This window comes from Notolabrus celidotus, chromosome 2, assembly GCF_009762535.1.
Source record: "Notolabrus celidotus isolate fNotCel1 chromosome 2, fNotCel1.pri, whole genome shotgun sequence".
Lineage (NCBI taxonomy): Eukaryota > Metazoa > Chordata > Actinopteri > Labriformes > Labridae > Notolabrus > Notolabrus celidotus.
In genome coordinates this window covers 21677495-21699801 of record NC_048273.1, presented here as the reverse complement: position 1 = coordinate 21699801, position 22307 = coordinate 21677495, and the positions used below count along the sequence as shown (strand labels likewise).

The 22307-nt window shown below is 40.4% G+C and overlaps 2 protein-coding genes across 4 annotated transcripts in view; one reads left to right on the top strand and one right to left on the bottom strand.

Moving 5' to 3' along the window:
* wdr18 (WD repeat domain 18) overlaps nt 1-10676 on the bottom strand; it is a 19741-nt gene extending 9065 nt beyond the window's left edge. Inside the window, exons 1-5 of the mRNA XM_034703944.1 lie at nt 10394-10676; nt 8634-8744; nt 8411-8544; nt 6276-6417; nt 2927-3070 (exon numbers count right to left, since the gene is read on the bottom strand). Of these exons, the coding sequence (XP_034559835.1) occupies nt 2927-3070; nt 6276-6417; nt 8411-8544; nt 8634-8744; nt 10394-10603 (741 nt within the window). The 5' untranslated portion in view covers nt 10604-10676. The remainder of the gene's footprint in view (nt 1-2926; nt 3071-6275; nt 6418-8410; nt 8545-8633; nt 8745-10393) is intronic.
* Nucleotides 10335-22307, top strand: LOC117827349. Of its 3 annotated transcripts, none has more exons than XM_034703930.1 (8): nt 10335-10714; nt 14478-14628; nt 16239-17251; nt 17413-17515; nt 17637-17850; nt 19092-19198; nt 19558-19730; nt 20233-22307. In XM_034703930.1, the coding sequence occupies exons 2-8, from the start codon at nt 14564-14566 to the stop codon at nt 20412-20414; spliced, it is 1857 nt and encodes a 618-aa protein (XP_034559821.1). In that variant the 5' UTR covers nt 10335-10714; nt 14478-14563; the 3' UTR covers nt 20415-22307. The 3 variants fall into 3 exon arrangements, with proteins under 3 accessions (XP_034559821.1, XP_034559813.1, XP_034559806.1); XM_034703922.1 differs by having other exon boundaries at nt 10335-10749; XM_034703915.1 differs by lacking the exon at nt 10335-10714 and having other exon boundaries at nt 13577-14628.

Genomic DNA, 22307 nt, shown 5'->3' with positions numbered 1-22307 from the left:
AATAACCTCACTTAAAAAATGTCAAGCCTCAATAACCTCATCTAAATAATTTCCCCTGAATAGTTATACTATAATCTACACTATACCATAATCTGATTTAACAGATGATTAATTTTAAAGAGACTGTAAAAGTGTTCTGATGGTGATTTCATGTCTTTAAATGTCCTCAGACAAAGACACGAATCACAACTTCAAACAGATACCTTTTATCACAGTACTGCTGTATCAGTCCTACAACTAGAATGTAACAGTATGTACAGTATCAGAACTACGATAACAGTACTATAGTTTCAGTACTATAATAGTGTTACAGTAGAAGTACTACAGTATAAATCCTACAATAAGAGTACAACAGTAGAAGAAATACAGTACAAGTAATATTGTATAAGTGCTATAAATAGCAGTGCTACAGTATAAGTAACATTATCTAAGTACTATAAATAGCAGTGATACAATATAAATACTATAATAACAATGCCAAAGTACAAGTTCCATAAATAACAGTACAACAGCATAGTCCTATAATAACAGTACTACAGTAAAAGTACTACAGCATAAGTCTTAACAGTACTACAGTGTAAATACTTTAATAACCGTACTGCAGTACCAGTGCTATAATAATAGTAGTACAGTAGAAGTACTATAATTACAGTACTACAGTATAAGTACTATAATAACAGGACTTCAGTATAAGTACTATAATAACAGGACTTCAGTATAAGTACTATAATAAAAGTGCTACAGTAGAAGTACTATGGTATAAGTACTAAAATAACAGTTCTGCAGTTTAATTACAATAATAACAGTGCTACAGTATAAGTAGTATAAGTATAGTACTACAGTACCAGTACTATGGTATAAGTACTACAACAGCCTGAGGAGCTGCAGTGCATTTAGTTGAGAGAACAGAAATGTCAGACTGTCATGAAGACAGAATCACAAGTTCAAGGGGAGGAGGGGTTTGGGTGGGTGGTGTTTATGCTCTGTAGTTTGTTTGCAGGATTAACTCAGTGAAGCTTTAAAATGTTAATCCTGTTTGAAAAGAAGCGACAGAGCGAGGAGGAGGCAGAGAGGAGAAGTGACGATGCAGATGAATGAATGAAACACGACTCTCCAGGATCCATCCACAGAATCACACTGCTCTGTTATACATCCATATGAATATTTATAATCCTGTCAAACAATGGTCTGTATAACACTCAGCACACTTCTATACGTGTTAATAATCATTGGATAATAGACAGTACTTCCCATATCTGATGTTATGTCACTTCACCATCAGACCTAGTGTCTGTGATCAATGAGCTTATGACCCATCAACATAATAATCTCAATAATCTGATCAATATCACATGTATTAACAATCGTTTTATATCAAACACAATTCAAACATTTAATTTAAAGGTTCTATTGTAGAGATGTTAAGAGTCACCGATCCAAATCTGTTACCAGTCTTTATGTTAAAAGAGTACACCGGTCTGCAGCATCCTGGATTAATATAAAATTTGGACAAAGGTTTGCTGTGTTTTTTCCGTAAACTGGGCCCAGCATCTCATGAGACTTGGACGTTGACTTTTTACCTTTCACAAGAGTAAAGTTAGCATAAGATCATTAGTTAGCTAATGGGGAGAAAAGAACATTCTCCACCACAGAAATCAAGTCATGTGGACTCAATATGAAGGATAGAAAACTTAACAAAAGTCTGCCGGTCTATACGTTTTGTAGAAGAGAGATTATGTACATCGGCTGCAAGCAGCAGCAGCAGCAGCAGCCCTCAATATTGGTCAGCAATCTACAAACCATTTCATTACCAAGGTTTATAATCTTACTGTGTGGTTCAGCTTCAATGTCAGTTGAATGTCATTCTCCTCCATCAAACAATCATAATCAACTCTGATATCAACTTTGTCAACAGCAAATCAGACTCATTTTTTTGAGAGTATACTTTTCAGGTGTAGAGCTTCTGCTAATGCCAGGACCAGTGTTGGAGTACTCAAGTCCAGGAGGATGAATCTGACTCAGGATTCAACTTGGACTCCAGCATGGTGACTCAAACTTGGACTCAAACTAAAGGATTGACTGCATTTTGAAGACAGAGAGGAGGATTCAGACTTATTCATTGATAAAGACGGATTGATTTTTAGGTGCAAGGCTTTAATGATTTATTTAGTTTAGAGCAGGGGCTGGCAGGTGTTTTCACCTGCATCTGTGCTCATGTTTCATCTTTTGCAGAAGTATAGGATGATTAAAAAGAGACCACAAATTTTGAGTTTCGCTGTCAGGGATTTTAAAGCAAACACAAACATGAGCAGAGCAAGATGTTGAAGATGTTGAAGATGTAAAAGAGCGATCAAGGAGATCTTGAACTTTAACACATATTTGTCCAGGGTGGATGCTGAAGGTCAGGGAGATGCTTAAGTTTTCTACTTTACACAGTCAGTCCAGGTTCAGTCAGTCAGTCCAGGTTACCAGAGGTGGTCTAGGCTCAGACAGTCAGTCCAGGTTCAGACAGTCAGTCCAGGTTCAGACAGTCAGTCCAAGTTCACATAGTCAGTCCAGGTTCACACAGTCAGGCCAGGTCGACATCATTTTCTTGAACAACTTGGACTGGACTTGGAACCTAAACATCAAGAACTCCAGACTACTATCTGACTCAAGGTTTAGTGAGTGGACAACAACACTTGCCAGGACTTATCATTGTAAAATGTTCTTGCATAAAGATATGATTTAAATCAGACACAACCGGACGTACTACGAAGAGAAGGTGCTGCAAGACAGCTCTTAACCTCATTACAGTAAACATCAGGATGAAGGGGTCTGAAGTGAATGTTGTGTGAATGTTGTGGGGATTGTCGGCACAAAAAAATGTGGTAAGTGGACGCAGGGTCAAATGGGTGTGGGATGTAGGTTGAAGTCAGACACTCACCTGGCTGCAGAGAGACACCTGGAAAATGTTGCCATCGCTGCCTCCACAGAACAGGAAGTACTCACAGGGGTCGAAGGTCACAGACATGATTTCCACATCAAACAGGACAGAGAGGAGCAGCTCACCCGAGGACAACTCCCACACCTGGAAAGCAATGACACAGACATGTCATGGCGATAAGACAGGAGAGGATACAATTAAAGCAAAAGATGACAGAAATAAAGAGAAAAGTGTAAATGTGGCAAGAAGGAGGTGGAGACAAGCTGCCGACAGAAGACATCTTCTGTCTATCTTATTTGAACATGAGTGCCATTTAAGTAGCCCACATATAACATTCATTCAGAGGCTGTATGAATGAAGAAAAAATCCATTAAAGCAAACGTGGAACACAAAGAACCCATTAAGTTAATACACAGAGTTCCCCTTTATCACACAGGTAGACAAAACCACTCTCAGACTGAGACGGCTTCTGGTTCTGGTTCAGAGTGGACCCTGAGGAGCAGCAGAGACCTGGAACTGAACTGTTTCTATTAATAGAACCTGAAACTCTGACTTTAATAACGTTTTTTGAGGGGAGACGACAGCTTCTGTCCCCATAGGGCGACCGATCAATCAGACGACAGACAGTTGAGACGAGCAGCGAACACTGAGAGCCTCTGGGAGGATTTATCAGCACACACTCTAATTCACTTCCTGTTCAGTAACACCGTGAAAACATGAGGACGAGTTTTATCTCCACGTCCTCTCTCTCTTTTAATCCACACGTTCACTTTCTGTCAGAAACACTTGGCTGCTTTTAAACTGACAGGAGAAGCAGCAGACCAAACCTCATTAGGAAAACCTCTAACTCTCAGAAAATGTAAATAGAAAAATGCAATTATTAAAAGCAATCGTCACAGCAAACGTCACAAAGAAAACATGTAATCTAGAAAATCTACAAACACAGATGATCAATAATTAATGAACATTAAACTTAACTTCACTCAGAGGAACTAAACAAAAAGGACACTGAGCTGAAGACCAGAACAGAGAAACATCAGACCAAACCTCATTCAGTCATCGTCTCTGACAGCAGCCTGATCATGTCTCTTAAATCTAATCTCAAATGTTGAGTTCAAGTCACAAAAAAGAGTAAGCAATATGAGCTTCATGTTGGGTATCAGATGTTAAACTGAACTCTCAACTGGACAGTGTACAGCTTGGTCCAAAATAAATCCTCTGTGGGGTAATCTGGTGTTGTGTTACTATTGAATGTTATTGTTGAAGTCATTTTGGGGCCCAGGGAACACAGACAAACCGGCATCTGTGTCCGATGCAGATGATAGCAAATATTCAATATCGTAGACCGCACACTGGTTAACCTACCAATTGTTTTCAATCAACTCCAACTGTGGTCATTTTGTAACACGGAGCCTGGGCAAGAAATCGCCTGTGTGCAATTACACACGGGGCTAACCAGAGTGTTGCATGAATTATTAATAACTCCAGATGTGCCGACAGGTTTTGATCTCATGTAAATGAATGTTCTTTGTTCTTAAATGGTCAGCTATCACACACAAACCATTAATTCAATAAAAAAGTCAGGAGTAAAACAATCGTATTCATGGTAATCGTCATCAATCACATCTTTCTAAACAAAAACCGAACCTATTTCACACTCTGAAAGTTTAACTCCGTTTAAAAGTAAATCGATAAAGAAAACACCGCCCACGTTCAGATTGATAAAGGCCGACCTTTGCATGGGAATGGTCGTACACCCAGTTTTCAGTCTTATGCAAGTTTGATACATGAGGGGCATTAAGAGAGGCAAGTAATTCCACAAATTAACTCTTAACAAGGCACACCTGTTAATTCAACCATCCCAAGAAACTACCTCATGAAGCAGATTGAGAGAATTCCAAGAGTGTGCAAAGCTGTCATCAAGGCAAAAGGGGACCACTTTAAATAATCTAAAATATAAAACATATTCTACTTTGTTTAACACTGTTTTGTGAATTAAATTATTTCATACATGTTATTTCATAGTTTTGATGTTGTGTTTAAAATAATTAAAATAAATTCAAACCCTTGAATGAGAAGGTGTTTCCAAACTTTTGACAGGTAGTGTATATGGTATCATGTAGTTTTATAGTTCTGTAGTATCATGTAGTTGTGTAATATTGTGTAGTTGTGTAGTATTTTGTAGTATCATATAGTTGTTTGATTGTGTAGTATTGTGTGGTTGTATACTGCTGTGTTGTCGTTCATTGAGTAGTATTACAGTATTATGTAGTTGTATAGTTGTCTAGTATCATTTAGTTGTGTAGTATTGTGTAGTATCATGTAGTTGTGTGGCATTGTGTAATTGTGAAGTATTTTGTAGTATCATATAGCTGAGTTATTGTGTAGTACTGTGTGGTTGTGTTGTTGTATACTGTAGTTGTGTAATATTGTGTAGCCGTGTAGCGCTGTGTTGTATCGAGTAGTTCTATAGTATTGTGTAGTTGTATAGTTGTGTAGTATAGTGTTGTTGAGTAGCATTGTGTAGTTGTGAAGTATTTTGTAGTATCATATAGCTGAGTGATTGTGTAGTACTGTGTGGTTGTGTTTTTGTATAGTTATGTAGTATTGTGTAGCCGTGTTGTGTTGAGTAGTTCTATAGTAATATGTAGTTGTATAGTTGTGTAGTATCATGTAGTTGTATAGTATCATGTAGTTGAGTAGCATTTTGTAGTTGTGTAGTATTTTGTGATATCGTATAGCTGTGTGATTGTACAGTACTGTGTGGTTTTGTTGTTGTATAGTTATGTTGTATTGTGTAGCCGTGTAGTGTGTTGTTGTGTATTGAGTAGTTCTATAGTATTGTGTAGTTGTATAGTTGTGTAGTATTGTGTTGTTGTGAAGTTTAGTAGTGTTGTGTGTAAATCTATGGTAGAGTCAAGGTGAAAAAACAGGTGTGGTGTTAACTGTTAACATTTTGTAGTTTTGCTGATCAGATTTTCATTTTTATAAACATTTACACAGTTTCACAGCACTACAGTATGAGTGTGCGTCAGTGTGTGTTTTTATGTCTATCATGCATATAGTTCTTATAGTCTCCTGTGTGCCTTACTGAGAAGTTTCCTGGTATGCCCCCTGCAGGAAGTCAGCAGCTGTGTTACCTGTACAGGTGTGATAACCTGCTCTGTTACCTGCTGCAGCAGCTTTGTGTAAGTCAGGATGTGAAGAGTGAACTCCTTTCATAATGAGAAATTAAGTTGAGGTATGATGAACTTTACCTGTAAAGGTGTAAGAAACTCTACCTTTGTTACATGTTCAGGTGTTTCAAGCCACACCTGTGTTACCTGTACAGTTGTTTTAACAGTCTTACCTTGACAGTCTGGTCTAAGGAGGCAGTGGCGATTCTGGCCTGAGCTCCCATCAGGCCACAGTGCAGGTCTGTGATTGGCAGGGAGTGACGGGACAGGACATGACGTGGCTCAGGGGTGTGGTTTAAATCTAGCTGGATCACACTGAAACACACACACACACGCACACACACACACACACACACACACACACACACACACACACACACACACACACACACACACACACACACACACACACACACACACACACACACACACACACACACACACACACACACACACACACACAAACACAAACACAAACACACATCAGTGATCCTTGTTTCTGTTTTTTTTAGGATGAAAATGATGAAAGAAAAAGGCAAGCAGTCTGTGATCACTCTGATTACTGTATTTGATGGTCGTGATTGATCAGTGATTGATTACTCTTAAGTATCGGTAGAAGTATAATTAGTAGTAACAGTGGTAGTTATATTGGAAGTATTGCTATTACTTCAATTAGAAATGGTAAACAGATCAGTACGATAAGTTCTTGTAATTTGTTCTAGTCTTGCCCTGCAGACTGAACATGTTTAATATTCAGCTCAGGTTTCCCATCATGCTTTGCTTCAGACATCACATTTTAAAACACTGTGCGCATGTGTGCGTGTGTGTGTGTGCGTGTGTGTGTGTGTCTATGGGGGGGGGGGGGGGGGGGGGGGGGGGTTTGACTCACAAACAGAATGCACCACTGATTATCAAATATTGATTATTGGCTGATCAGCAAAATAATTTCAGGGGACATCCAGGCGATCACATTCCTCCTTTTCTTTACATGAGAGCAGGGTCTGGTTCTGATTAAACAATCAATCAATAAAGAAAGACGCCTGGAGACTGAAACACAGACTGGACTGACAGAGTCCTGGTTCTGGTTTGGAATAAAAGGTTCCTGGTTCTTGTCTGGTATCAGATGGTCCAGGTTTTGGTTAAGGAAACAGAGGGTCATGGACGTGGTCTGGCATCCTGCCAGGTTGTGTGGGGTAGGTTTCCATGGCAACAAGCAACAGTCATAGTGTGTAGGGACTGTTGACGGACACACAGTGTTAAAGCTCCCTCCAGTGGACGACAAGTGTAGTTTTCAGTGTTAGAGCTAATCACTGTTTAAATTTCCCTGTTGTCATAAACTATAAATAACTAAAACTAAGTATAACTAACTAATTTATAATCCCAGCATGGTTAATAATCTCCTGCATTGTAACGCTACTGGTAGTGTGTCCTGGGTTTAAATAATGAATGATGCTCTGACAATGTGCCACGTGTGTAAACACAGCATCTCTCCTAATTTAAAACAGTCGCTGATCATTTATGAATTGCAGTGTGATTGTTTTACACAATAACCCCTGCACTGACACAGTTTCATACAGTGATCTCTGTGTTTGTGTGTACAGGGACACAATGTCATCTCTTCGCACCCTAGGCTCCTGCTGTTCACTGCAGATCTTTAGGAAGAACATTTAATGTCTTAACATTTATGCTAAGGTTTAAAATGCTATAGGTAGGACTCTAACTGAGCCTATGAGGCTCGTCTCTGAAGAAATACTGACGACGAGGATCTGTGTCCGCCTTATTGGATTTTACAGTGGTAGAAGTAGTTCTTGCAATATTGCATCACTCAGCCTCTGTTGGATTGCCGTTCAGAGTGTGTCTACAACACGTTCCAGTGGTCCACGTCACCTCCACTGTTGCAATGGTGCTTTCAGGCGCTACCTGCCATTTTAAGCAGGTGCAGTTATAAAAAAAAAACCTTGATGTTGCGGAATTGGCTTGTAGTCCTGCTTTCATCATGCAAGAATGTGCAATCGACTTTCAAAGCAGTCATATGACTCGCAAATCAGAGGAGAGTCGGCCTCAGTGTTTACCCGGCTTGTTAGTTACTTATAGGCAGTTAACAGTAGTTAGTTATAGTTATCAGTGGTTTGTTGTAGTTAGTTATAATTAGGTCGTTGGTTGAAGTAAAAGGCACTGTTACATCAAGTTCAGTAGTTTGAAGTGTATGTTATTAATATTCTGATTAGTATTTTTTTTTATTGAAGGACTATTGTTCATAGCTTTGAATGAATGAATAACTGCAGCATGAATGTATTCAAAGTGTTACCTGGACAGACTCCACACCAGGGCCAGGTTGTCTTTTCCTCCAGAAACAAAATGGCTGCTGTCATCTGTAAACTTGAGACAGGTGACATCCTGGTAATGACGACTGAGGACAGACAGCAGCTTACCTGTAGATACCTGAGCGAATCAGAGGGTAGACATTAACACCAGAGCCAATCAGAGAAAAGGGAAAAAATACAGACACACAGACAGACAGACAAACAGACCTCCCACAGGTAAATGGCCTCAGCAACAGCTGCAGTTAGGAAGAGTCCGTTTGGTGAGGCGGTCAGGCAGGTGACCACACCTGGACACACAATCTTATGCTGCAGCTGATCCTGTAGACAAAACAGGAAAGTCTCATGAATCTGAAAACTGCGTAGCACTTTAACCTGAAAATGTTTAATACCAGAACAGAGAGCAGCTATTAATGAGACAATGTGAAACTAACAAAACATCATTGTGGATAAGGTGTTAAAAACATCATCATCAACAATAGTAATAATATTATGTTACCATCATCATCATTTTTATTTTTGTATTATTATTAGTTCACTAGCAAGGACCACGCCACACAAGGATATAAGTTGAACATTTAATGAATTAGTTGTGCGTGGTGTGCCCAGCAGAAGGAGACTCAGGATGGGGGTTTCGTCTCAGCGTTAACCTGCCAGAGCTGATCTTGACCCAGGTTGTAGCTGGAAGCAGACAGGGCATAGAAGGAGCGAGCACGAGTTGAGTAGGAGAGGACAAGGAAATGGGTTAAGAGCAGTAGAGTAAGGTGAGGGAGGGTGGGTTGAAGAATCACGGACGAGCAGTTGGAGTAGGCTGGCTACGTTTAAGAAGGCTTGTCAGGTGATTGAGGGTGTGGTTTAGGCGTGGTCCTGCTCCCGAATCTAAGTTAACACCTTAACTTCATTTATATTTATTCAGCTATATGAGTTTAGTGAGGGTTTTTATGTTTGTTGTGGGGGGGTTGCCATTTTTTGTTATTTGTGGTTTATTTGTTGTTGTTTTGAGGGTTTTTTAAATTTGTTTTTTGGTTGTTATTATGATTATTATTGACTTAATTAGCCAATGACATTAACTAAAGACATTTTCAACCAGTTTGACAGTCTTTAGTTGTCTAGACTTAGTGGTCTGGTGTTCTCATCTTTGGCTTGGAAGGATGTCTTACTTCAAGAAACAAGTTCATGTCTAGATATTTGATGGTCCACACATGTCCACCACACTGATAATAAGTCACTGACAATAAGGCACCACTGTGCATAAATGTCTGATTTTCTACCAGACATGTGACCAAAGGTGTTTTGTTTAAAATGTGAAACAATAATAAATATTGTATTTTACTATATCCATTTGCATGTGGCCTATTTACATATTGCCTTTCGGAAAAGCAGAGAAAATTTTTAATGCTGCTTAAAATGTGACCGCTTAATGTCCTGGTCCCCAATTCTGCCCAGCTAGAAGTCTAATTGAGGATCCCGGGTCTGTGTTCTAAGTGCTTTAACCCTATTCTATAAATATGCTATATTAATGAAGTTACTATCATTCTACTTCTTCTTATTATTATTATTTATATATTATTTTTAATTATTATTATATCATCATTATTATCACAAATAGTACAATTGTTATTGCCATTATTGCTATTGTTTTTGTTATTATTATTAATATTGTTATTACAATTTAAAAAATGTTTATTAATCGAATTCCTCAGCCGATCTGACAGGTGACAAATTAAAGAACTTCTTAGTTTTAAATGTATGTTCATGTTGAGCGTTTGAATGATTTTTTCCGTTTGGTCTTTGTTTTGGTCTCTCTGATAGTCAGGTGTTTCATTGCTTTTCCCGCCACCTCCTCTGACAGGTGGCGGTTTATTTGAGAGCTGATAAACTGCACGTGTGGTTGTGATGGGTTCGTCGTTCATTCAGGTGTCTCCTGAGGTGCTCAGAGAACTCGTGTTGTGCCCAGGTGTGACACATACCTTCCTCTGGATCTCCCACACGTTGATGAAGTTCTTGCCGAGCTGGGCAGACAGTAGGTACCCCCCGCTGAGAACGGCGAGTGTCCGAGCCGAGCTGTTCCCTCCCCGGTATGAGAGCAGGCTGGAGCCGCTGTGCAGGTCGAAGACGGTACAGTTCCAGAGCTGAGAGCCGGAGTCACTGCTCACAATCACCTCCAGAGGAGCCGCCATGTTGGCTCAACCACAACACTACACGCGCGGTACAGGGACCAGCGCCGGTCTGCGGCGTCACTTCCTGGTTTTCTTCTTCTTATAATTTCTGGCAGACGAGACGCAACCAAGGTGCATTACATTGCTGCCCTCCACAGGCCTTCACTGTGAGTTACTTTTTTTTAGATTTTTCCATGTAGGCCAGTCCGATGGAGAAATATACTAGTTTCACAGTGTTCCAAGCTGAGAAGTGAGTTCAGCAGTGGTGGACAAAGTACACAGCTTCATTGCTTAAGTCAAAGTATGGATACTCCATGTCAAATATTACTCCAATACAAGTGAAAGTTGCTCTGTCAGATTATTACTTGAGTTAAAGTCCTGGAGTACCTGTTTTTAAAAATACTTAAGTATTCAAAGTACTTCTTAAAAAAAACCCAAAAACGTTTTATTTTCACAAAGCATGATGGCAGTCAAAACATAGGAGTACATTCTGTCACATTGTTTATTTAGAAACCATTACTTGAAATCTCTAAAAACTATACCATGGAATAAAAACAGAAACTAAGTTACTCCAAGCACAGACAACTTAGTTTGAAATGTTCATCTGGAATGAAACAAATGTTACGTAGTTCAGCACGCTTTCTCAGGTTGGACAGTGAATATTTGTTTGTATGTTTGGGCAGAGTGGGAAACAGGGAGAACATTTCAAATGATATGGATCATTCTTAATTTCAAAAACCTCTAACACGGGCTGAAGATATGGACATGGGTGCTCAGGTGGAGAATTATAGCCATCATTACCACCTCTACATGAACTGCCTGATCTGAGTGAAATTTGCTCTGTGTTTGCTCCACGTTGAAACGTGGGTTCAGATTTCAGAAAAGAGAATGAAATTTATTAGCTGACTACAAAGCAAAAGTAATGAGTAACTAGAGCACTGATAGAAATGCAGTGGAGTAAAAAGTACAATAATTGTCTTCTGAATGTAGTGGAGTAAAAGTAATACGTTCCCCAAAAAAATAATACTCAAGTAAAGTACAGATACTCCAAAAATGTACTTGTGCTCAAGTAAATTTAATTTGTTACAGTCCACCACTGTTGATGTGTCATCTATTGTTGGTAGAATTGAAGAAAATAAATCTACCTTATTTTTCCACCTCCCACTCATTTTTTTATTTTTTTTTACCACACTTTAAATTCTTACTCACCCCCTATTGCAGCCTTTCCATTACCATTCAAGTTCTTGGGCCCGTCAGTGTAAATTTGCATGAAACCTGCCCATTCAGATGTTTACAAGCTAAGGTTACTGGATCACCTGCCTCTTTATTCCTTATTCTATTTAATATGGATAAATCTACATCTGGCTCTGGTAGGAGTCATGGTGAAACGGGGATAGGGTGGCCAACACACCACGGGGCCCATTGACTAATCAGATATTCCCACCTCCCCTGCTCTGGCCCTCATTGAGTGTATTAGACTCCCCTTCCTCACTCAGAATCAGAATCAGAATCAGAAATACTTTATTTATCCTCGGGAGGGAAATTCAGTGGTTAAAGAGCTCTTATAGACAGTATGTAAGAAAGTGAAAATATTAATAGAAGGAGTAAAATATGATATAGATATGAATAAGATTAAATAAAATAAAGGTAAAATAAAATAGAATAAAATAAAATATTACTAAAGTACAACAGAAGCTCAGAATAGGTAGAATTATCTATGACCATAAGTGCTGGGAATGGAGGAGATATAGACAAGGATGTTAAAGTGGCAGGGATATTGCACAGTGTATTGCACAGTTATTGTTCAGTGATCAGAGGGAGGAGTTGTAGAGTCTGATGGCCACAGGCAGGGATCACTTCCTGTGGCGTTCTGTGGTGCATTTAGGGGGGATCAGTTTTGAATTGAACGTGCTCCTGTGATTCACCAGCATGTTGTAGAGAGGGTGGTGGATGTTGTCCATGATGGTGTGGAGCTTTGACAGAGTCTTCCTCTCTGTCAGCACTGTCAGAGAGTCAAGCTCCACCCTGTCAACATCACTGGCCTTACGGATGAGTTTGTTCAGTCTGTTGGCATCCGCTACCCTCAGGCTGCTGCCCCAGCACACCACAGCAAACAGGATAGCACTGGCCACCACAGACTCATAGAACAGTAGCTGTGGCTACTGTAACTTAGCCCAGTAATTCAGGAACAGTTTTGTCCTTCTTAGAGTGTGGTTCCCCTCATTTCAATCAAAAAGGCCCTTATGAGTGTAGTTCTAAACGCTCCACCACACAAAGTGCTGTGGATTGCACCACATCCAGCTCCCTGAGCACAGAGGAAGCTGCTGATCCATATGCCATGCTGCCATAATCTAATATAGATCTTATGATTGTTCTGTAGGTCGTCATTAAAGTTCCTCTATCGTCTCCCCAGTCCGCTAAGACACCTCAAGACATTAATAACCTTCTCACATTTTGCTATTTTGTTCTTTATGTGTACCCTCCATGTCATTCTCTCCTCCTATCAGACACACAAAGTTTTAACCCTTTCCACTGGGCTGTTTTAAATCCCGTGGCCCTTCTCTGGTGCTTTATTTTTAAAGCCAAACACCACATACTTTGATTTTGCTATTGAGATTTTAAAACCCCATTCCTCTGCCTGTGATACTACTTGGTCCAGTGCCTGCGGTAGTTGCTTAAAAATGTGGTCTAAATTTTGGCCCCTTTTCCATATGGCCCCATCATCTGCAAATAGGGATACACCAACCCATTGCCAACTCTACAAAATATTTAATTGATCATGATATTAGACAAACCTGGGCTGATCGCACCTCCTTGTCGGGTCTCATTAGCCATCATTTCTACAGATGATATAGCCGCACTCACTCTTACTGTATATTATGCTCTCTCAGTACATTTTTTAATCCAGTTTAGCATCCTTCCTCTGATTGGAGCATCATCCCTGCTCCCACAGCATATCGTATGCCTTCTCAATGTTCAGGAAAATACCCACCTACTGCTTCTTTATTTGCTAAAGCCTTCCTGATGTCCAAGTGCAGCATTAATTCAGAATCCATGGTTGACAGTCTTGCCCAAAAAATGCTCTGACTAGGAGACCTCTGTTTCTCCAGTGTACTGTATATACCAGTCTGTCTGTAACCATTTGTTCCATTATTTTACATAATACAGCTGTCAGTGCAACAGGACGGTGAAATGTAGGGTCATTTTCTTATTTACCAGGTTTCTCTATGGGGACAACAATTGAGTGCTCCATTCTTTTGGTAGCTGACCATCTTTCTATACTGTGTTGAAAAGTGTAAGAATTTCACCCAATACCAAGTCTGGGTGGAAAATACGTGGTACCCCAACCCATCCCTTCCAGCTGCAGTTCTGCCTCTCTGAATGGCTTGGTGAGTGTGTGCATGTGCTACCTGCTGAGGTGTGTTGGCTGCTGTCTACCTCATGTCTCATAAATTAACATCGTGGGAATAAAATGTTCATGTGTAGACAAATCAAGTCAGGGTTGGGGGAACAGGTGAGCTACAGGTAAACTACTGATGTACAACAGAAGGGTAAACACCATGTTACCAAGGTAATGGTGATGAGCAGTGATTCAGGAGCACTGATAGTACTGCCAGGTTTGCTTGACTATCTAACTCAGGTAGTACTAGTTGTTTTGGTTTGATCATAGTGTATCTATTGTTATTATAAATAAGTATTATTTGGAGTATTACTCACGCTCAAATACACAGACACACAGACACACACAGACACACACTGCTGATATGGACAGCTTGTCAGGTTAATTAGTCCTGACAAGCTGCTCAGCTTAATCCTCCTTCCTCCGTCACACCAACCAATCAGAAATGCTGATGTCATCTTTACCCCTCCCCCACGTTGCATGTGTGTATGTGAGTGGACATGTGTGTGTCTGTGAGTGTGTTCATTGTCTTTGTGTCAGCTCGGTTGCCCTGGTAGCAGCACTGTGAGGACGGCGCTCGTATGAAGCGTCGCTGCGTTCCTCTGAGAGCCGACCACAACCTGCTGACCCCCGACTCACACACACAGTGAGTATACATACACACACACACACACACACACACACACATACACACACACACACACACACACACACACACACACACACACACACACACACACACACACACACACACACACATTAAGTTTGTTTGTTAGTCTCTTGTTTGTTTGTTTGTTTGTTTGTTTGTTGGTCTCTTGTTTGTTTGTTTGTTTGTTTGTTTGTTTGTTTGTTTGTTGGTTTCTTGTTTGTTTGTTGGTCTCTTGTTTGTTTGTTTGTTTGTTGGTCTCTTGTTTGTTTGTTTGTTTGTTGGTCTCTTGTTTGTTTGTTTGTTTGTTGGTTAGTTGGTCTGTTGTTGTTTTTTGGTCTGCTGATTGTTAGTTTGTTGGTCTGTTTTTCATTTGTTGGTCTGCTGTTTGTTTGTTTATTGGTCTGTTGTTTGTTATTGTGTTGGTCTGCTGATGGTTAGTTTGTTGGTCTGATTTTCATTTGTTGGTCTGCTGTTTGTTTGTTTGTTTGTTTATTGGTCTGTTGTTTGTTATTGTGTTGGTCTGCTGTTTGTTTGTATGTTGGTCTGTTGTTTGTTTTTAAGTTTGTCTGCTGTTTGTTTGTTTACTGGTCTGTTGTTGTTTCTTTAGTATACCACAAATCAAGCTCAACATACCCAGGCTTTCTCTTAGTGAGCTGACTCCACAAAGTCTAAATCTCTAGGTGCGGCTATGCGTCAGGGTTTTGTCTCACCTTGTCAGGATTCTATTTTCCATAACCACCTCCTGACCATACATTATCCCACTTATTACCTTGCTACTAACTCATGATACAAATATGCTGTCAAAAAATGGATTAAAAGATTGTTTTATTAATTTTAAATTATTTATGTATAGAGTTTTTTTTAAAATAGTCCCAGTGATTCCACAGCAGTTAGCGTTCCATGGGGATGGATTCTTATCTGTCGATTTAACATTAAACTGTCCTTTTTCAGCTTTCCATCTTCTCTGAAATCTGCAATTCATACACCTTTTAAAAAAAATAGGCAAATGTCACAACTTTTAACACTGCTGCTGTTATCACCACCACTCATGGTTTAAGTTTCTTGGTAGCGATTGGTATGATTATATAAAAGTTCTAGGGGTAAAAATCTGGCCCTGCTGCTGCAATAAAGGAATCCTGTGGAAAATATATATATTGTAAATTCAATTATTCATTTCATCCCATGATATACACTCCTATCATCAGAAGCTTGTCCGGTGAATTCCCAGAAGAACATATATTTCAACTGCAGCCTTGACGGTATCAAACTAAGCCCTGTGGAGAAAAGCTGAATAAAAATTAAAACATGATTAAAGGCGATAAGCAGGCACAGTTTTATATTTCAAACAGAACCACAACTGTTCTGTATAAACTAAGTTCGACTCCTGGCCTCTACCATTCACTGCATGTCTTACCCCACTCTGAATTCCCCTCTCTCCAGCTGTCCTATCCAGTACAGGCAAAAATTCCCCAAAACATGACTATAGATAAATATAATGAATGACAAACAAATAAAGCAGGTCAAAGGTTGGTCCCTGAAAGTTTCTGATGGTTTGTCAGACTGTGACAACTGTTGCTGTGAAATGATTTCCTGTTGACTCTCTGCAGGTCAGGGGTCGGGTTGCCTCCTGCCATCCAGGTAAAGTTTGGGGCACTGGCTTCTTCACCAGAACATCTGAGTGACTCCTCAAGCAGTGAATCAGCTGTTAGAAGAAGTCAGAGAAGACACCCCCCTCTGACATCTCTGCCCCGTCGTCTGAGATTCGAGGATGAGACGGAGATGGAAGCAGAGTCTCGTTACCTGGAACGACAGTGTCAGAGGAGAGGGTCTGCGCAGCGAGGGACAGGTGTCCTGGTCTCTAAACCTGACCTGAACCTCTATTTGAATGGCACTACAATGACAGGGCCTCTGAGGGCGAGGCCTGTTGGGGAAGGACATCAAAAAGGACAGTTGTCAGGGGGACAGGTGGGTCAGTATGACTCTTGTTGGACAGTTTTAGGAGGCGGAGTCAACCTGAACCTTTCTCTTCACCCATCTGTTCCCGAAGAGCAGGGGGGGAGACTTTACAGGCCCCGCCTCAAGCTGAGGACTGAGCCAATCAGAGAGACCTATATCGGCTCTGTCACATGTAGTGAGCCTTGTCAGGGAGGGGACAAGGTAGGACATCTAACCAAAAACCAGGTGAGAAGGAGGACCAATCTGGCAGAAGTTAATGGAAACCAGGTTAGCATTTCTCAGGCCACACCCACCACAGGTCTGCCAATAAATCCGTACGCCCCAAACCAGCTAACCACGCCCTCTCAGCCTTCAGATTGCCCCTTACCTACTTTTGCCTGCAACCGCACTTCATCTCCTCCACATGTGACATCAGTGATGGTGACACAGAGCATTAAGCTCAGCAACACAAAAGTAAGGAAGAACCAACATCTGGACATGAACCTAAACCAGAACCAGGAAAGAAACAAGAACCAGAAAAAGAACCAGAGCCAGGAGGTGCAGGGTAAATTGTCGGAGCCCCACAGGGAGCTCTGTTTGGGGACTGAGCTGAAAGGAAGGAGCAGGTGTAAGGAGGTCAAAACAAAGAGCTCCTCCCCCTTCTCATTAGCAAGAAAAAGCTCAGGTAAGACAACAAGTGAGAACTTTTCCCTCCTTCAGCACACTTACTGACATGATATTACAGAACATGCACACTGTATGACATTACCAATGGACTGTTCAGCTGACCCGTGGAGATGATATCATCATTACATCACACAAAAACTTCCTCTGCTTTGTTTACAGCTGAAAGCCATGCTCCGCCCACGTCAGAAAGCAGCAGCAGTAGACAGTTCAGACAGCCAATGAGATCGGAGTACCAGGTTGATGACACCTCACTTCCTGAGCAGTGAGTCTCACAGTTTTTAGAGTGTATAGTCTAAGTGGTTTTAGAGTGTAAAGAGTCTATGTTTTTAAAGAGTCTGTTTTTGTTCTTTGATTTGGTAATTATACATCTTTGTTTTTGTCAGCTCAATGACCAGAGACGAACCTGCCCGACTGTCCCTGCGTAAACTTTTTGCCAACGTCAAATTGAACAGGACTCGGGCTTCTAGTCTTGATCGTCTCAGCTCAAGATCCTGCCCCTCGCCACCCTTCCGATCCCACCCTGAACCAGCCCCCTCCAGCTCTGGGATGTCCTCCAGTTTGCTGAAGAAGTCCCCGTCTGTTCAGTCCCTCAGTGTGGTAAGATGATCTACCTTTCAGTGTTTGTTATAAAGAAAGATATCAGCTATTCAATCAATATTCAATAATCCTAACAAAGTTATCTCCAATGCTTCTGATAAAATGCAGCTATAGAGTTGTTGTTGTATTTACAGAGACCCATCATTTGTCCACCATGAGACAGAAATACTTATACTGCATTTAACAGACAGAAACCTCCACAACTAAAATGATGAGATGATGTAGGAGATTAAATGTATTACTAATGGGCGGTGATTCCAGAAGTGCTGAAAATGCAAGAAATACAATGCTGTCCAGCAGACCAGTCACAGGGCTTGCGGTCCATGACATTTTGTTACATAATTACATTTTGGAGGAGATGCACATAAGACTACAATAGTAGGTTTATGCGTCAAAAAAGGGCTATGCAGTCCTACAGCGTAAGCTACTGCATCAATTCGACGCAGATATATAAATCAGTCTTAAAAGTGTTTGTCTGAGCCTATAGCAGTCTAAACCTAAAGCAGTCTGAGGCCTGGTTTATACTTCTGAGTTGACCCTACGCAGCAGTGGCCGACACGGACATGAGCACCACATACTTGTGTGTCAATGTGGCTGTGTCACGCAGCAATACTTCACCAAAACTCTTTAAGGCAGTGTGGTCTCTCTGATAGGCGGGCTGCCGGTTTCCGGCCCCGCTAAGTTTTCTGTTTACTTTTTCACAGCAATTCAGAGCGTGTTATGTTAATTTATAGCTGATACTTGTTGCTGTTCATCATACAGACATGATTACAGGGAAGAATAGAGAGGAGATGAAACATATGGCCAATGTGCTGCAATTCCGGAAGTGCTATAAATGCAGGAAATGCAATGCTGTTGAGCGTACTGCGTTGATTCGGTGCGTAGTTACAGCCTCGAGCAGTCTGAGCCTATAGCAGTCTTAAGACTGATTTTTTTACTTCTGCGTCACCCCAACGCAGCAAGGGCTGACGCGGACATGGGCCCCACATACTTGTGCGTCAATGTGTCCGTGTACTAAACATTATGACTAAGAGCTAGTCCAAGACTCAGCTAGCCGTAACTATAATAATAACAGTAATTTTATTTAAAGAGCACTTCTTTGAAACCAGGTATCAAAGGGCTTTACATAGATAGCAAAAAAAATAAAAAATAAAATCCAATAAAAATGTTTAAAAATGTCATAATAACAATCAGCTGCTGAGTTTTAATGTGTGCTGTCTGTTCCACTGTCTCACCTGCAGGGGGCGCCCTTCTTGCCATTGAGAAAGTCATCATCTGTTCAAAGTCTGAGGTCAGAGCTAAAGAAAAAGAAGGATCGATCGGCTGACTACAGACCAGCTGCTGACCAGTAAAATACCTGATAAATAACTTGTCAATACCACCTCTGCCTTTTTAATATGTCCTGTAGCACTTTGAGATTTGTCCAGAATGTAAAGTGCGTGATAAATAAAATGCATTATTATTATTATTATTATTACTTTTTAATTATTATTATTTTACCATTTTTATTATTTTTATTATTATTATTATTATTGTTGTTGTTATTATTATTATTATTATTATTATTATTATTATTAACCATAGAGAGGCAAACATTAAACAGTTGATCCCAGCTCATGTACTCGTACTCTCTACCTGTCTATCTGTATCTGACGGTCTCTACATGTCTGCCTCGTGTCTCTATCTCTCTCCCTCTGTGTCTCTCAGGTGTATGCAGAGGTGTTTCAGTATTGAGGATGTCGGTTTTCCTTCTTCTGTCCGTTCTGTTGGTCGGGTTCTTCAGGCGTGTTCTGACGGAACGATTTTGATTGAAATCAGTCGACCTAAGGACCGAATGTTTGGATTCATCATCAGCAGAGGGAAAGGACGACCTGACTCTGGTACTGCAAATACTAGGCAAAGAGCAAAATGTTCAGTATCTACTTGATGCTTTTTACAGACAGAGGTCACAATGTGCTTTACATAGACAAGAAAAGAACAGACAATTTAAAAATGAGTTGTCATTGATCACAAGAGCCACAAATAAGCAACTAAGACAAATATTTCTGGGAGCAATGAACAATGAAATACACCATTAAGGGTGGTACAGATTATCAATGCCTTTCTTAACAAGTGTAGTGCTTAGTTTGTGTGCATAGAACTAATAGTTAATGCTAGATTAGTTTGACTAATTTATACTGATACAAATACTATTGGTACAACAATTACAATAAACACTACAACTGATACTAATACAGCAATACCAAATACCAATTTAAAAAAAAAATGCAATAATTAAATCAATATTAATAGTAATACAGATACTAGAACATGATTACATCAGATTACTTGTACTTTCTGATCGTAGTGTAAGTACTGTGTTAACAGGACTGTGTTCTGCAGGTGTCTACGTAGAGGACATGGTGGACTGTAGCACTCTGAAGTTGTACTCTGGTCTGCTTGGAGTTGGAGACGAGATCCTGGAGGTGAACGGGGAGAAGGTCGCTTGTCTCACTCTTGATCAAGTGACAAACCTGCTGATCCAAAAAACAACCACCACCATCCGTGTTCTTAGACAGCATTAAGTACCGCCATAGTGATAGGAGCAGACTGACTACCTCCAATTAGTGACTGTACATACAACTACTTCAACTACACTGTTTTAAGTTAAACTGTACCTACACTGACTGTAATAGGACTGTACCTACAGAGACTGTAATAGGACTGTACCTACAGTGACTGTAATAAAACCGTATCTACAGTGGCTGTAATAGGACTGTACTTAAAGTTACTGTAATAGAACTGTACCTACAGTGACTGTAATGGGACTGTACCTACAGTGACTGTAATGGGACTGTACCTACAGTGACTATAATAGGACTGTACCAACAGTGACTGTTATAGGACTTTACCTACAGTGACTGTAATGGAACTGTACCTACAGTGACTGTTATAGGACTGTACTTAAATTTACTGTAATAGAACTGTATCTACAGTGACTGTAATAGGACTGTACCTACAGAGACTGTAATAGGACTGTACCTACAGTGACTGTAATAAAACCGTATCTACAGTGACTGTAATGGGACTGTACCTACAATGACTATAATGGGACTGTAACTACAGTGACTGTAATAGAACTGTACCTACAGTGACTGTAATAGGACTGTACCTACAGTGACTTTAATAGGACTGTACCTACAGTGACTGTAATGCGACCGTACTTAAAGTGACTGTAATAGAACTGTACCTACAGTGACTGTAATAGGACTGTACCTACAGTGACTGTAATGGGACTGTACCTACAGTGACTGTAATCGGACTGTACATACAGTGACTGTAATAGGACTGTACCTACAGTGACTGTAATAGGACTGTACCTACAGTGACTGTAATAGGACTGTACCTACAGTGACTGTAATAGGACTGTACCTACAGTGACTGTAATAGAACTGTATCTACATTGACTGTAATGGGACTGTATGTAAAGTGACTGTAATAAGACTGTACCTACAATGACTGTAATAGGACTGTTCCCCCAGTGACTGTAATAGAACTGTACCTACAGTGACTGTAATAGGACTGTTCCCCCAGTGACTGTAATAGGACTGTACCTACAGTGACTGTAATAGGACTGTACCTACAGTGACTGTAATGGGACTGTACCTACAGTGACTGTAATGGGACTGTACCTACAGTGACTGTAATAGGACTGTTCCCCCAGTGACTGTAATAGGACTGTACCTACAGTGACTGTAATAGGACTGTACCTACAGTGACTGTAATGGGACTGTACCTACAGTGACTGTAATGGGACTGTACCTACAGTGACTGTAATAGGACTGTACATACAGTGACTGTAATGGGACTGTACCTACAATGACTGTAATAGGACTGTACCTACAGTGACTGTAATGGGACTGTACCTACAGTGACTGTAATGGGACTGTACCTACAGTGACTGTAATAGGACTGTACCTACAGTGACTGTAATGGGACTGTACCTACAGTGACTGTAATGGGACTGTACCTACAGTGACTAATAGGACTGTACCTACAATGACTGTAAGAGGACTGTACCTACAATGACTGTAATAGGACTGTACCTACAATGACTGTAATAGGACTGTACCTACAATGACTGTAATAGGACTGTACCTACAATGACTGTAATAGGACTGTTCCCACAGTGACTGTAATAGAACTTTACCCACGGTGACTGGTATAAAACTCTACCTACAGTGACCATAATGGGACTGTACTTACAGTGACAGTAATAGGACTGACTTTGTTGACAAGTCAAACTACCTGATGAAGAAGCATTTGAGGATACCTGACTGCCTGATGAGAACTTTTTATGCAGTATATTTTTTATTATTTATCGCATACATTATTACCTTTTGCAGTACTGTTTTTGCAGAAAGTATTTTAATGCTTATTCATATTTTGTGAAACCAAAGTTGATGTTTCATGTTAAA

What these genes read in the sequence shown, in the direction of transcription:
- LOC117827349 (XM_034703930.1), top strand. Translation starts at nt 14,564, where the DNA reads ATGAAGCGTCGCTGCGTTCCTCTGAGAGCCGACCACAACCTGCTGACC. An exon ending in ACCCCCGACTCACACACACA is followed by an intron (nt 14,629 to 16,238) that starts GTGAGTATACAT and finishes GACTCTCTGCAG; the next exon opens with GTCAGGGGTCGGGTTGCCTC. An exon ending in TACAGACCAGCTGCTGACCA is followed by an intron (nt 19,199 to 19,557) that starts GTAAAATACCTG and finishes TGTGTCTCTCAG; the next exon opens with GTGTATGCAGAGGTGTTTCA.